The 14,533-nt window shown below is 45.4% G+C and overlaps 1 protein-coding gene across 1 annotated transcript; it reads left to right on the forward strand.

Annotated features, from left to right (window-relative positions):
* The first annotated feature begins 30 nt into the window (after positions 1 to 30).
* SLC13A5 (solute carrier family 13 member 5) lies at positions 31 to 12,821 on the forward strand. Its single transcript, XM_082068187.1, has 12 exons — positions 31 to 304; positions 2,896 to 3,024; positions 3,875 to 4,011; positions 4,459 to 4,673; positions 5,734 to 5,905; positions 7,031 to 7,153; positions 7,697 to 7,909; positions 8,629 to 8,750; positions 9,036 to 9,154; positions 10,396 to 10,557; positions 11,762 to 11,899; positions 12,646 to 12,821. The coding sequence occupies exons 1-12, from the start codon at positions 200 to 202 to the stop codon at positions 12,772 to 12,774; spliced, it is 1,764 nt and encodes a 587-aa protein (XP_081924313.1). The 5' UTR covers positions 31 to 199; the 3' UTR covers positions 12,775 to 12,821.
* The last annotated feature ends 1,712 nt before the right edge of the window (positions 12,822 to 14,533 follow it).

Here is a 14,533-nt window from a genome sequence, read left to right on the forward strand (position 1 = left end):
CGGGCGGGCCGGTGCCCCGGCAGGGCGGGAGCGCCCGGCCCCCGGCAGGGAGCGGGCGGGCCGGTGCCCGGGCAGGGCGCGGGCGGGTCATGTCGCCCCCCGCCATGTCCCTCCCGCCGCGGCCCCGCCGCCCCGTACTTAAGGCGGCAACAGCCGGCGCTGCTGTTGCTCGCGCCCTGACCGTTTGTCCCCGCAGGACATGGCCCCGACGTGCCTGCGGCCGCTGCTGAGGTACCGCTCCTTCGCCACCCTGTTCCTCACACCGCTGCTGCTGCTGCCGCTGCCGATCGCTGTGCCGACGCGGGTAAGTGCCCGCGGGCCCCGGCGGGGAACAGGCCCCGCCGGTGCAGCCGCTGCTGCCCCCAGAGCCCGCCCCCTGACCCCCGGTCCCGCTGCTGCTGCGAAGAGCCCCTGTCCCGGCAGCCACACTGGGCGCTGCCGGGGCTTCCTGCCCCCGCCGCCCGTTTGCCCGCCTCGCCGCAGGCACGGGCCGCCCGGCGCGTCCTCGCCACAGCATCTCGTTGGCCACCTGGGCGAGCGGTGCCTCATCCCGCCCCTCGTCCCGGAGCTCGGTCCGCTGCTCAGCCCCGCGCCTCGGGAGCACGTGCTGCCGGCCCGCTCCCCAGGGATGCTCAGGCCCTGGCGCTGGGCGGCTCCGCCGGGCTCTGTGCATCCTGGGGGCTGTGCCACTGCTAGAACCCGTTATAACTGCACCGTTATAACTCAGTAATGACGGCAGTGGACTGAAAGACAGGACTTGTGGGTTCTCCAGCTCATTCTGCTGCTAAGGCTCTGAGATACTCCACCAACACTGGCTGCGTGGCGTTCTTCGTCAGCGGCGCAGTCAGAAGCTGTGATTGTGTGTTATGCAGTGATCGGAACAGGGTTTCAAATCCAGTATCCTCCAATTCACATCCATCTGACTCCAGCGAGGGCACAACTCCTTTGCTTTCAATGGAGTTATACCAGCATTCGTCTGGAATAACATAGTGAAGAGTTTGGTCTTTAATGTCTTGTAGCCTTTTTGACAAAATGTGAAAGCTCGGTTTACAGTATTTTAGCCTACTAGAGCTTTAAAGTCTACTCTAATGCTAAAACCAGTCTTTCTTCTGAGTGACCTGTATTGCTCCATGTATTTTAAAGTGCAGGAAGATGTCATGCATATTTATAAAGACAATTGCCAGCCCTTCTCGTTTACTTGTCTGAGTAATATCAGCCCTGCCTTTCAGCTGAATGCTGATGCTTTATAGAAAGAGACATTCCTGACTGTTAGGCACTACTTTGATCAATACTAAGAATGATAATTTCCTTTAAAAAATAAGTATGTCTTCAGCTTTCCGATATTTGTAGGAATATTGTGTCATCGCTCTAATCTGGGAAGTTACAGTATTTCACAATGGGAGAGTAACATTTCCGTCTGTCCCTGCTTTTTCAACAGATCACTGTGTTTTCTGTCAGCTGTCCAGAGACACCAAAGAAACATTTTGTGACTGTTCCCATGAGTCACAGATAGATATACATGTAGATGAAGACATATATTTAATTCTTTGGTAGTTGTTGGAGTTAATTTGTAAGTGTGCTTGTATTTTTGAACTCCACAAAGCCAGTGTTTCTTCTGGATTGTGTATTTTGTTCACTTAGGGTTGTTTATCTATCTATCTGCCGTATTTGCAACAGGTTAAGCACAGTCAGTTCCAGCACTTAGTTGCTGTGGTACAGCATTAATTGTATCATGAGCTCACCTCATCTTTATTAAGGGAAGAGACTTAAATAATATTAAATAAATTTAATAATATCTGTCTGATCTCTCTTAGTCTCTGAAGAAATATTGTTTTCAAAACTTGTGCTGTTATTAATCTCCTGGAAACCTAAAGAAAAAGAAATCAAATTACTTACAAAGGCTGTTTTTTGGTTCTTAAGCTTCTCAACAAAATTAAGGAAAACACACCCCTATTTATAAATATCACCGTACAGCAATTTTTAAATGTCACTGTAGCACCATTTATTTTTGCAATAAAGTCACATTTGTATTAGAATAAAATCCTATAAACACATACTCTAAATATGAGCAAATTCTGCACTACAGAACACTGACTTAAGCTTTAAACCACTGTTTACTGTTGGCTAATGAATGCTTGCTTCTCCTGACGATTTGAAAGTACAAACCAAGGAATGCTGAGTTACAGAAATGCCTGATCAACAGTGTAAAAAGACATGTTGCAACATTTCTAATCTAGAGAAGCCCCCTAGTAGGTAAACACAGTATTATTATTTGTAAAAGTAACTAAATACCTGTAACGAGCTTAGTCACACACACACACACAAAACCAAGAAACCAACAGTAGAAGGGTTTTACTTTACGAATTACTTTTAAAAGTTAAGAATATTTGAATTATTCAGTTATATAGTTTCTGGCTCATGTATGTTACTGGACACACCTCTAAGACCTGTGAGTGTCAGATGGACTAGTCCACACTGGGAAATTTGGCCATGCATTTTAAAATAATTAACCTAAAATACAAATGCCAAAATCTACAAACGTTATTAAAATTCTTGGCTCCTAGCTGTGAAATCTGCTTCGCTCAACTGCCAAGAGGTATTTGCACAATGCAAACCCTGTACTTACCTGTTTGTGGAAGGTTTGTTTTTCTCACACCCTACATTTTGGGGGGTGCATTAGAAAAAACACCGTGGTCAAAAAAGATCTATGCAAGTGACTTCAGAGCAAGGTTTAAAAGTAGGAGTTCAAATCCTCATGTCTCTGCTACCTATTTCAGCACAACTTGTTCAACCACAGGCAATGAAGTGCTCGGGTCCCTTATAAGAGCGACCAATATGTTTCTTATCTTTAATAACAGCTTTCTGTGCTTGAATGTGTCTTCCATTATGTTGCAGGAGGCCAAATGTGCATATATCATCATCATCATGGCTGTGTACTGGTGCACCGAGGTGATCCCACTGGCTGTTACCTCCCTCATGCCTGTGGTATTTTTCCCGCTGCTTGGAGTTCGGAGCTCTAAATCAGTAAGGAACTTGCTCAGGGATGCAGTGATATCCTTTACTCTGATCCCCCATCAATATCTTGCAAACAAGTCTGACGGGATAGCGCTCCAATTCAGTGGTGCTGGTTTTGAACATGTTGAGCAATGTTCAGGGTCCCTGTCTGGGAAGTTTCTGAGCTGAATACACATTTGCCCAAAACGTTAAGGGTGTGTTGTGGGGCTTGAGGTGGCAGAGGGGAAGATCCATTTCTGGACGTAGGTCCTGCTAGAGAGCATCCCACTAGTGCCAGCAGCTTGCACGTTCATAACCCGTCCCATGAGAGCGCAGGGCTGACACTTCCACTGTGAGATTTCAAAATGCGTGGGACAAACTTCTGACAGGATGGGCAGCACGGTGCCAGTGAGCACAGCGTGTCCCCTCCAGGGTCATTCTGGCTGTTGGCGCTTCAGCCCGAGGGCAGGGGCTGTATTCAGGTACTGCAGCCTGGCTTCTCTGCCGGCCAACAGGCTGGTAAGGCCAGGTGTAGTTGCTAAAGGTGCTGAGAAATCAGTTTTGGAGCTCAGCATTTCTGGTACCTACACAAGACTTTGCACCTGTGTTTTAGGTAATTGCTGTCATTTTGTACTTTATTACTTTCCAAAAAGAAGGTTTGTGATGCACAAAGAGCCCCTGCACTGGGCAGTTCAGCACTTAAACGGGGGATCAAGGGTTCAGAAACCTGCAGGTAGCTCTGAGGCTGCAGCTGCCCCTCTGCCAGTGCTGGGGTGGGCCCTGGTGCAGTCAATGGCTTTGGGAGGATGGAAGGCAAGATGTGCTGGTGCAGCTAGCGTGAGGCAACATTTGGGGCCCTGACCTACTGTCTGTCTTTCAGGTGTGCTTGCAGTACCTAAATGACACAACCATGCTCTTCTTTGGAGGGCTGATCGTTGCAATTTCTGTTGAACAGTGGAATCTTCACAAAAGGATTGCTCTGAGGGTCCTGCTGATTCTTGGGGTGAAACCTGCACTGTAAGAGTATTACATTGCTTCTTTGCCTGTGTCAATTTAGCAGAGGCCTAGGGCTGGTGTTTAACAGTCAGCAGAGAAGGGAACCTTCAAAAAATCTCTTTAGCTGCACTTATACAGATTTTCCAGAGGTGAAGTCTGGCAGCAGGAACAGTTTATTTATCCTTTAGCCAAAAAAAAACATCTGGCTAAATTTTAGATGCTTGCTTGCCATTGGGGACAAAAGGATGACCAACTTAATCATGTGCAGACTAAGGAGCTGAAGGACTTTCTGGGATTCCTCAGTGAAGGTGGTAGAGCTGTCCTAGAAGGGAACCTGGCTCTGCTTTTTATTACTGGATGCTACGCACATCCCTGTCTGGGCTCTGCTCTCTAAGTTACAGTGACTACGAAGTCTATCAACATGTGCTTTCTTTCCTCTTTCTCCTCTGCCCGTTTCTCTCTTTTCAGCCTCATGCTGGGATTTATGGTAGTCACTGCCTTCCTGTCCATGTGGATAAGTAACACAGCCACCACTGCCATGATGGTTCCCATTGTCCAGGCTGTCCTGGATCAAATGGACAACACAGAGCACGATGTGACCATGATGGAACAAGCAGCCGCACAAACAAATACAGTGATTGAGCTGGAGGAAAAGAACGCATCAGATCCCACTTCAGTGCATGGTAAGGGCCTACTCAGCAGTGAGTTGATTCTACTGAACTTGCTATGCTCTGAGCTCCCTGACCTAGGAGAACTCTATACCTTTTCCAAGGAAAGAGGGTGGTAACCTGACTGGAAATCCCTAAATGCATGGCATTTAGGTTTTACAAAATGCCTTGCAGTTTTGGGGGCTGCCGTTGTGTTGTGCTTAGTGGTAGATCCCATGCAGATTCTTCTGTTCTTTCCTTCAAGCTTGGGTCATCCTCCCATAGTTTCCCTAGACTTAACTGCCTGCTCAGAGAAGTGGAAAGCATATCCTGTGGGAAATACCGTCCAAACCCCAGCATCCCGCTTTCTAAATCTTGTCATTATCAGTGGGGATTCAGCTTCTAAGCCATGTAGGAATGTTTGAAAAATTTTGAACCAACGCAAACTATTTTGGTTCTGTGGCAATAAATATCTCTTTACTGACCAGGAGGTAGGGAGAAGAAAGAGGGATACTTTAAAAGCTACTTGGAAAATAGGAGCTGGTGTCATTTGACTCACAGTAGACAAACTACTCTTTGGCACACTTTAAAGTGTGATCTTACCCCGATGCTTGACACCACAAGGTCCTTCTGTCACTACTTCTGCAGTAGGTGGACCAAGCACCAAAATTTCATGGTTGATATAAACTGACAAAACATATTGGTTTTAACAGTTATGCCAGGCAGGAATTTGGCTTTGGGTGGGTTGCTTTTCTGCCCGTGTTCATAGCTGTTGGGTTCTTGCTGCGGTATTGTGATGTTTCCAGTGACTACGATATCTTGCTTGTGGCAACCTCTCTGTGAAACAGGAATTACTGCTGAGAAACTGTGGCAGTGGTGTGGACAACAGCGTCCCTGGATCGTGTAGACCCAGGCTGTCAGCCTCTCTCTTCAGCTTCTCATGGACATGAGTCTAAAGTATTTAGGGACTGTCTGTGTTTTGTTGAATTAAAATAAATGGCATTACACAAACTGGAAGCGTGAAGCCTGCCGACCCCATCCTGAACTCTCTGCCTCCCTGGCTTTACCTGGGGCAAGTCTTGTTCTTTGTTTCTAGTCATAAGCAATGGACAAGTCCCTGATGACCCCAGATCTTCTGAGGAAAAGAAAATGAGGAAGCGTATATGTAAGGGAATGACACTTTGTATATGCTATGCTGCCAGCATTGGAGGAACCGCAACACTCACTGGAACAGGACCGAACATGGTACTGAAAGGCCAAATGAATCAGTAAGTCATCCGCGCTGTTTCTTTTACTTACACTGTCACTGTTTCTGATATCAGCCGACTAGTCTTAGGTGACAGTTTCAGTTGCAAACTATAGGCAATAACCAGTTGATGAACTGAGAGTGAGGGATGTATATGAAGTGATGGGCCTCATTTTCCTACTTCAGCCTTTTTTTAGGCAGCTATGCACTGGGATTATGGGTCTTCTGAGAAACTTGGAAATAGTTGCTGGTAATCGGCAGATGGCTGGTTGATCATGAGATACTGGTTCTTCTGCCCCCTCTTTTTCAGCTGAAATGCAGCACATCAGCAAAGGAACTGCAATGAAGAGCACCAGAAGAATGTATGATTAACTCTTCTTATAAGCACACTTAAGAGAGCTAAAAATAGCTTAGCCGCTCCTATAATATTATTCTTCTGTGCTGTGGAAACTGTATAGATACTGTTGTAAAGGAAAAGAGTTATCCACAAAATACTGTCTTGCTAAACTGAGTTTGGGAATTGATTTAAATGCAACCTGATGTAACAGTGGAAATTTTACAGGCTCCACAACAGTCCCTCTACATTGCTTCCTTCTGTTGGGAGTCCTCCAGCCTCAGCTCCCACACTACCTGTTGGTTTTAACACACAGCTGAAAATTTGCTATTGATATTTTTCCTCCAGTCACTATTGTTGGATGCGGGGAGGAACAAAAATTGCTGTTCTTAAAACACTGGCTTCATTCTTTTGAGCCAACTAGCAACTTTGTCTTCTGTTGATGTGAGCAGAGGTACGGGTATAATTTCAGGAAAGACAATTCTTACTCTCTTATCAGAGCATGTTGGAAGTGAAAGGTACCTGGAATGTCTGGGAGATCTTTCAGCAGTGCTTGACTTGATGAGACCTAAAATATCAACATGAGCTCCTATAGGCATTGAAGTAAAACACAGGGGAACAGAGGATCATTTAAGTTCTGCTCTGATATCCAGGCTGCTTTCCTGTTGACTTCAGTTAGGCTATGGATGTTGCTTAGGATTACTTGTAATGGTTGTCCTAGATTTACAGGTATTATTGTCACTAGCGCATGTTAAAGAGAGAGTAGATCACTAAATGTTGTGACATTCACACAGAAAGCATTTTTCTTTTCAGGTTATATCCCAACAACAATGATATTGTGAATTTTGCTTCCTGGTTTGGGTTTGCATTCCCAAACATGATTCTGATGTTGGTACTAGCTTGGCTTTGGCTACAGTGCTTCTTCATGGGACTGAAGTGAGTATTTAACTACATGATATTGTGTAAACCCCTCAGCTAATGCAGATCAGCTTATTGAGAAATCTGGTTAAAACAAATGCACTGACCAGTTACCAGTTTTGTATCAGAGAGCAGTTCCATTTCATGGCAACTTTTCAGGTCTGGAAACCTTTTGTGTTCATGGGAGTTGCAGTAAGGCGAAAGCTTTATTGATTCTTAATGTTCAGACAGAATTGCCTTTTTATTTTTCAATTTCACATCAGAAAATTTCAGCCCTAGGAGAGCTGGCATATCTGGTTTGCTACCCTTGATTCAAAACCGGAGTTTTCATCCCAGATTGCTCCAAATTGGACAGAGACTTACATCCATTCATTGACCCCATTCTTCTGTGAGAACTGGCACGCCCCCATGAAATACTTTGACACTGTTGTCGTTTCTGTGTTCCTGGCCTCTGCTGTAGCCTGCGTCTGTCCCGGGAGCGACAGCTTCCGACTGGCAAGTATGTTAAATCCTTCTAGGATGTTAATATTTACAGTCTTTTCTTCTCCCTTTTTCTTAAAGCTTTAAAAAAAGCTGGGGCTGTGGGACAGAGAGAACTGCTAAAGAAAAAGCTGCATACAACGTGTTGAAGGCAGAAATGAAGAAATTAGGCCCTATCTCTTATGCTGAATCCAATGTCCTCCTAATGTTTGTTTTGCTGGTTCTCTTGTGGTTTTCCAGAAACCCAGGCTTTGTAAAAGGCTGGGCCTCCATGCTCTTCCCCGGAGGAGAAAAGTAAGTTTTTAAAGCAGATTCTCTTGCTCTTACATTCCATTTTGAGTGCGGGGTAGTTCATTCCAGCCTCATCTGAATTCCCGTGTGCTGGGTTTGGTCCTGTTGCTTGTGCAGGAGATCACCAACAGATCTGTTGTTTGACAGTTCGGACTCTGAGACATGGAGCACGCTGAACCTCCCGGAGGAACAGCAAGTTCCGTAGTGCTCGTCTCAGTCACGCTGACCTGCACCTTAGTATTTTGTTTGTATGAGCTCCTATCAGTTGCAGCGTTATTTGAATATTTGGTAACATCACCCCTAAACAATAGCTTAGAACTCACTGGGAAATTGATTTGGTGCTTTGCATGGCTTTTTCACATAATGTCAGTGGCACATTAACATAAAATGCACAATGGGACGATAATTTAGGCCCTTTCTTTACACGTCTTTCTTTGAGATAAAACTGTTGAATCTTGGTGTCACCACAGAGAAGGAACCCTGCTCCCAGGAGCCATGGTCACCTGTGGCTGGTTATTAATGTGTAGAGCAGCTGGTTTCTCTTATTCCTGTGTTTGTGTTGTGGCGGGACTGAGAGACCTCAGTCGTGAACTAATGTCCCATTTTACTAATATACAAAGCCCCATAGGGTGACAAAGAGCAGTGACTGCAATGCTGGAAGGCAGCCATCTTCCAGGAGAACGATGTCTGTTTTCTAAGCTATATTCTCTTTTCTTCTGTAGGTATATCACTGACTCTGCTCCTGCTGTGTTTATTGCCCTGCTGCTGTTTATCCTTCCTGCCAATAAACCCAAAGTCAAAGGCTGGAACCCAAGCATGTCTGACCCTGAACAGGCTGAAGAAGGTATTTAAAAGGGGAACTGTAACGCTGTGGAACAGTTAGTCAGCTCCAGCTAACATGGCAGAAATGTGTGCTGGGTTTGGATGCAGCTCTTCGGGACAGCTCACCTCCCTCGTTCCTTCCGCAGGGCTGGGTCGTGGTCCCTGCTGTGTGTTTTACCCTTACCCTGTGCAGGTTTCTCAGTAATAGGCACCTGTCTGTTGGGTTTTTCCCTGGTATCTTATAGAACAGGAGACAAAATGTGTTCACTCTCCTAAAATATGTTCTGCTTTTCATTTCTTACTTCAGATATAAAAAAGCCGTTTTTATCAGCCCCGCTGCTAGACTGGAACATGGTTCAGAGGAAGATGCCCTGGAGCGTTGTGCTGCTGCTGGGAGGAGGTTTTGCTCTGGCTGATGCAAGCGCAGTATGTCCTGACATCTGTTGTTTTCTGACTCAAAGGCGAACTTCCCTGGTTTGTTATCTAGTCTTGTGTTACTGGGCATGCACCCAAAGCCAACCCCAGCAGAGATGTTGAGATCTAAAGGCAGATCCAAATTAGCAAAAGTTAGGAGGAGAGGTGAACGTTTGTGCATCTTTTTCAGGAATTTGTGTGCTCTGACCAAGTTTCTTCAATTTACCTCACATCTTGGAGGCTGCCGAGTAGTTTGAGACCTTCACTGGCTGGAACACCAGAAAACCAGCCTTTCTTATTTCTGTTACCATCCCAATGCTGGCCCTGACTAGGAAAACAGAAATACAGATAATACTTGTAAGATCTTCAGAACCACTTGAGATGTGTTTAAAGAATATTTATCGTTAGATTGAAACCAAACCGCTACTGAAGTGGTCAGGAAGAAAATAATTGTGGGTAGATATCTTCCACAATTGTGTACAGTGGGCTTGCTTGAACTTCTTGTCAGTGGCTGTTGCCAGGCAATGTGCCGCGCTCCATAAGCCCATGGTTTGATCCCGTGTTCATAAATTCACAGAAAAGGCAGCTGAATTCACAAAGCAGGAAACAACCTCGAACCATATTGTTTCCTTCATCACAGCTAAGATGCATCTAAATCAAAGCAAACCTTAGTTATCAACAGTGCCATGCTGTGGGGAAATTCATATTAGATCTAAGTTTTGTGGCTAGGTAGTTTGAAACCATGGGGCAAATGAAAGCTCTAGGGCCTTAGGTTCATCTACATGCATTGTACATACATTATTAAAGCTCTGGAGCATCAGAAGCCATCAAGTCAAAGGTTTTGTAAGTTGTTTTGAGTCAATCACTGCTTATGTTCCTACAATAGGGCATTCATGCAGCATCAGTATCTTCAGAAACGTTATAAAACATGCCAGAAAACTTCTGAGTGGTACATTAATTACTTGCCATAGTCTCAGCAATAATTGTTTCTGTTTAGCCAAAAAGTATTATTTTGTAACCAAAGTCTGAGCAAGTATTTGAGTTCCAGAAAAATCAGGAAAGTAGGACTCAGTGTTATGTCTAGTAGGCAAGGAGCGTCTTTTGGTGATTGTGACATGTCATTGTACTTTCCTGGATAGTATTCATATAATTCGGGAGTCGTTTAGAGTTACTTGGTAGGATACACGAGTTCCCTGTTTGTGAACCATGGGTTCTAAGCCTCACTGGAAAACACTGTGTTTTTTTCTCGTCAGAGCTCTGGGCTCTCGGCTTGGCTGGGTCGTCAAATGACCCCATTAGGATCTATCCCACCGTGGGCCATTGCAACAATAATTTCGCTGATTATAGCTGTCTTCACTGAATGCACCAGTAATGTTGCCACAGCCACCCTCTTCATACCTGTCTTTTCTACCTTGGTAAGATTACTTCCATCCTGTTATCCTATCAGCTGGGAAATCAGAGTTAAACTGACAGTCTCTAGTGGCAAAGCAATATGGTATTTATTGTCTTGAATGTTGCTCCAATGTTAATCTGGAAGCCAGTGACGTAAGAGTCCATCTGACAGTATGCCATAATGGATAGTGACTATGGCTGGTGTTCACTGCTATGTTTGTAGCATCATATGGAGATAGAAAGGGGGGATGCAGACTTTCTCCAGTCTGCCCTACCTATATGCGTGAGCCCCGAGAACCAGCTTCTTGGGGAAAGAAGCTGATTCGGGATGCCTTCCCTGCGGCACCCTCACGGAACAGGACGCCCGTGCGAGTCCTCTGTAAGGTGTGTCCCTTGGCCCTGGAGAAAGTGAGGTGGGGTCTGTTTTTTTTAATATAGATCAACAAACATCAGTTACTTCTGGTCATTCTGTATTTGAACCACCAGCCAGGAACTGGAAAAACACAGAAACCCCAGAACAAAACCCAGCACTTTTTAGTCATCCCCTTGAATGGTTCCTTCATGGTTTTATGCTAGTATACAGAAGGTGGCAGGCCTGATTATTAGAAAAGTTTAATTTTCCATAGGAAACCAGAACAATTTTGAAACTTACTGAGAAAACCTGGTAAGTTTTGCTGCCTTTTCTGAGCAGAACTGAAATTGTAGCATAAAGGAAAAAATAGATTACTTTGTTCTTTAATTTGGAAAGCACAACCACTTTATTCTAGACCATTTCATCAAAGTAAAATTATCCCAGTCAAGGTGCTGCATTATTAGTGACTTAAATTTGCACTTAAGTTCTGAGTCCCACGGAGTTTGTGTAATGTTTAAGAGTGTTAGGCCACATGCCTAGTAATTATAATCCCATCCCTGTGTTACCCTGCAAAAGTGTGGTCTGAGGTCAAAGAAAAGATCATTGGATAAACTTGCCCAGAACTCCAAATTATACCATAGAGCAAACTAAGGAAAGAATCAAGCATTTTTTTTTTTAAGGATTGTGGGATAGGAAACAAGAGCAAAGTTATCTTTAAGCACATGTGGATTTTGGAATAAAACGCCAGTAAATTAGCCTGGTGATATAGTACCATGACGCAAAATGAGTCGGTGTATCTGGGTGGTTTGGGAAATGCTCCTTTTGCCTTTCTTTCAGAACACCTCCAGTGTGATATTCTCTCCGTTTCATTGCAGGCTGCATCTGTCAGGATCCATCCCTTGTACGTTATGCTGCCCGGTACTCTCAGCGCTTCCTTCGCGTTCATGCTGCCTGTTGCAACACCACCAAATGCAATAGTGTTTTCCTATGGCCACATCCGTGTTTTGGATATGGTAAGATGATAATTGCCTGGTCTCTTATCTGGAGCTCTCCATTGCCTTTATCCTGAAATATGATGAGAGTTCAATTTTATTAGCCAAGTATTTGCAAGTACTAGGAAGCTCTTATGGGCTGTAACTAGCACCCTGTGCCCCTCTCTTTTGCTGTGCTAATACTGCAATAAAGGTTTGCATCTCTGAAGTAACAGGACCTTTCTCGCAGGCTTTGGCAGGCAGACATCCCAACCCAATTGAAATTAAAAACTGACAGGCCATAAGACTCTTAACCACTGAAGGGTTAAAATCGAGTCAGTGCTTTCCAGCGTGCTGGGTTTGGCGAGGGGAGCGAGGCCCTGTTCCCAGCGGAGCGGGAAGCAGAAGGGAACGATCAGCGGCCGGGCTCTGGTCCTCGGATTGCCTGCCAGGCCACCCAGTGCCAGGCTCGGTGCCGAACACCCAAGCGTTACCGGTTTTCTAACTGGAGACCTGAACGAGGCCGAAGCTGTTCTTTAACTAATACGAGCAACTTGTACGTGCCTTAAAGCTCCCACACTAGTCATAGAGCAAAGTATTCAAAGGCTTCGCACAGTGTGTTCCCTGGTATTTCTATCTAAGCAAGAACATAGGGCAGTAGGTACAATGGCTGTTTATGTGATTTATTTGACCACGTGTCTTTCTTGCGCGTATACAAATAGGCCTTGCTGCAGTTTACTGTGCTGATGTTTGGTTATTGTTGTTGGTTTGGACTTTTGTCCCCACAGGTTAAAACTGGAATAGTGTTGAACATCATTGGAGTCTTCTGTGTCACACTGGCCATCAACACATGGGGAAAGCTGTTGTTTGAGCTGGACACATTCCCGACCTGGGCAAACAGCACAACTAGCCAGTGAGCAGTGAAGAATTCATGTGTTAAACAAATAAAGGACCCTTAATACCACTCCCTATTGCCTGAATCCCTATGTAGAGTCTCATCATTTCAGATCAAATGTGAGAGGTTTGTTGCCTTCCAGGCATGAACCAACTTATAAATTTATTCCAGTTGTGCTGGAGCCAAATGTCCTTTGTAATTACGGAACCCTAAGGGTCGTGTGTCTGGATCATAAGTATGATCAAGTGATCTGTTGTACCTTCAGTCAAGATCAAGATTTAGAATTTATAGAACTTTAAATAAAGAGAAAGCAGGCTGTTTTCTGAAATGGTGTGAACATTCATATCACTGGTGTGTACTTGTAAATCATTAGCATTGAACACTGCATTCAGGTAGGGGCTGAAAATTCATCAGCTATTACTTATATCCACAAGTCAGCAACTGTACAGAGAAATCCCTGTTGTCACTTGGCTAGCGAAGGAAGGCGTGTGCTACGGTACCTGACGTGGCATTACATTCCTTTACATTATGTTATGTTTTAGTTGGGCCGTAGCCGTGTGGTGGAATCCTTCCAAGTCGACATCCAACACATTTTCCATTGCCGTGTTTTCACTCCCCAATTCCGTGCTGGTCGTGATTCAGCTGGTGTCCTGGGCAATGACGAGTTAAGGCTGGCTCCGTGTTTCCCGCTCTGTGGCACTGGCAGGGCTGGGAGCCATTCCCTCTGTTGGCCGCAGGATGTGGTTTCACATGCCAAGCGGTGTTTCGTTAGTGCCAGCCTGGAAATGACCAGTGGCCTATAGGACTTCACACCTATTGTGAAAGTTCCTGGCTAGCCCCTGATGTGCCTTATTAATTAACTCTGGAATTCTGGAGTGGAGACAAGGCATGAGAAAGGCTCTAATTGAAGGTCTTGTAAAAATTCAAGGGCCCGGATATCAGGGCTTGTGCTGGCTGACAGCAACGGGAGTTGTCCTGTGTCCTTTGGAATTCAGGTCCTGCAAGAAAAGTGTTCGTAGCACCTGTGTGTGTCAGCTCTGAAGCAGGAGGGGTCTGCAGAAAGATGGATGTTGGACCAGGTGTGTTTTGTCAGTGGCACACAGGTGCTTTTCATTTAGCGGGGTGAGAGGTGAGGCAGCGCGTTACAGTGGAGACGTGTGGGCATGACCCACATTCTGCTCCCAGACTTGCTGTGCAGTCTCATGCGAGTCAGTTCACCTCTTTTTGCCTCAGTTTCCCCTTCTGAAGAAGATGTCAAGGTACCTATCTACCTCACAAGGGTGCTGTGAGAACCGAAGGGTCTAATTCTGCATCCATGGTGATTCCCTACCTCATGATGAGGGATGCAAAGTAGAAGTTACAAAACATAGAATGAGCGAATTCTGGTCAGATGATCCGCCCTCTAGCATAGTAGTGTGTGTAGGATATTTAAGAGGTTTTATATTAATGTGAATGTTCTTTATAGAACTGGAAAAATGTTGACACTTTTGCTGTTAACCGTGAGGGAAGTTATTTATCCACAAAATGACAAGGTGCTTTTCTGAGCAGCAAACTACTTCAAGAATGATTTTTCACGCCTTTGTGTTCTGTGCTCTTTCAGAGTGCTGGGCACCGTGAGCTCCCCCTGAGCGTCCAGGTGCCTCAGCACCCGTCCCCGGCTGCGCGGTGCAGCGTCGCTCCGCCGCCGCGGCGCGGTGACCCCGCTGCGCCTGCAGGGCTGCGCAGCAAGAGGTGAGTGTCTGCGTCAGACGTTTGTCACCACCTGAAGCTCATCACAGTAT

Source organism: Streptopelia decaocto (genome assembly GCF_964273445.1).
Source record: "Streptopelia decaocto genome assembly, chromosome: 18".
NCBI classification, from domain to species: domain Eukaryota; kingdom Metazoa; phylum Chordata; class Aves; order Columbiformes; family Columbidae; genus Streptopelia; species Streptopelia decaocto.

Bases quoted from the DNA above. Each gene is read 5' to 3' on its own strand.
- SLC13A5 (XM_082068187.1), top strand. From the start codon at position 200: ATGGCCCCGACGTGCCTGCGGCCGCTGCTGAGGTACCGCTCCTTCGCC. The intron at 5,906-7,030 runs GTAAGTCATCCG...TTTTCTTTTCAG, and splicing joins CTGAAAGGCCAAATGAATCA to GTTATATCCCAACAACAATG. The intron at 7,910-8,628 runs GTAAGTTTTTAA...TTTCTTCTGTAG, and splicing joins CTCTTCCCCGGAGGAGAAAA to GTATATCACTGACTCTGCTC.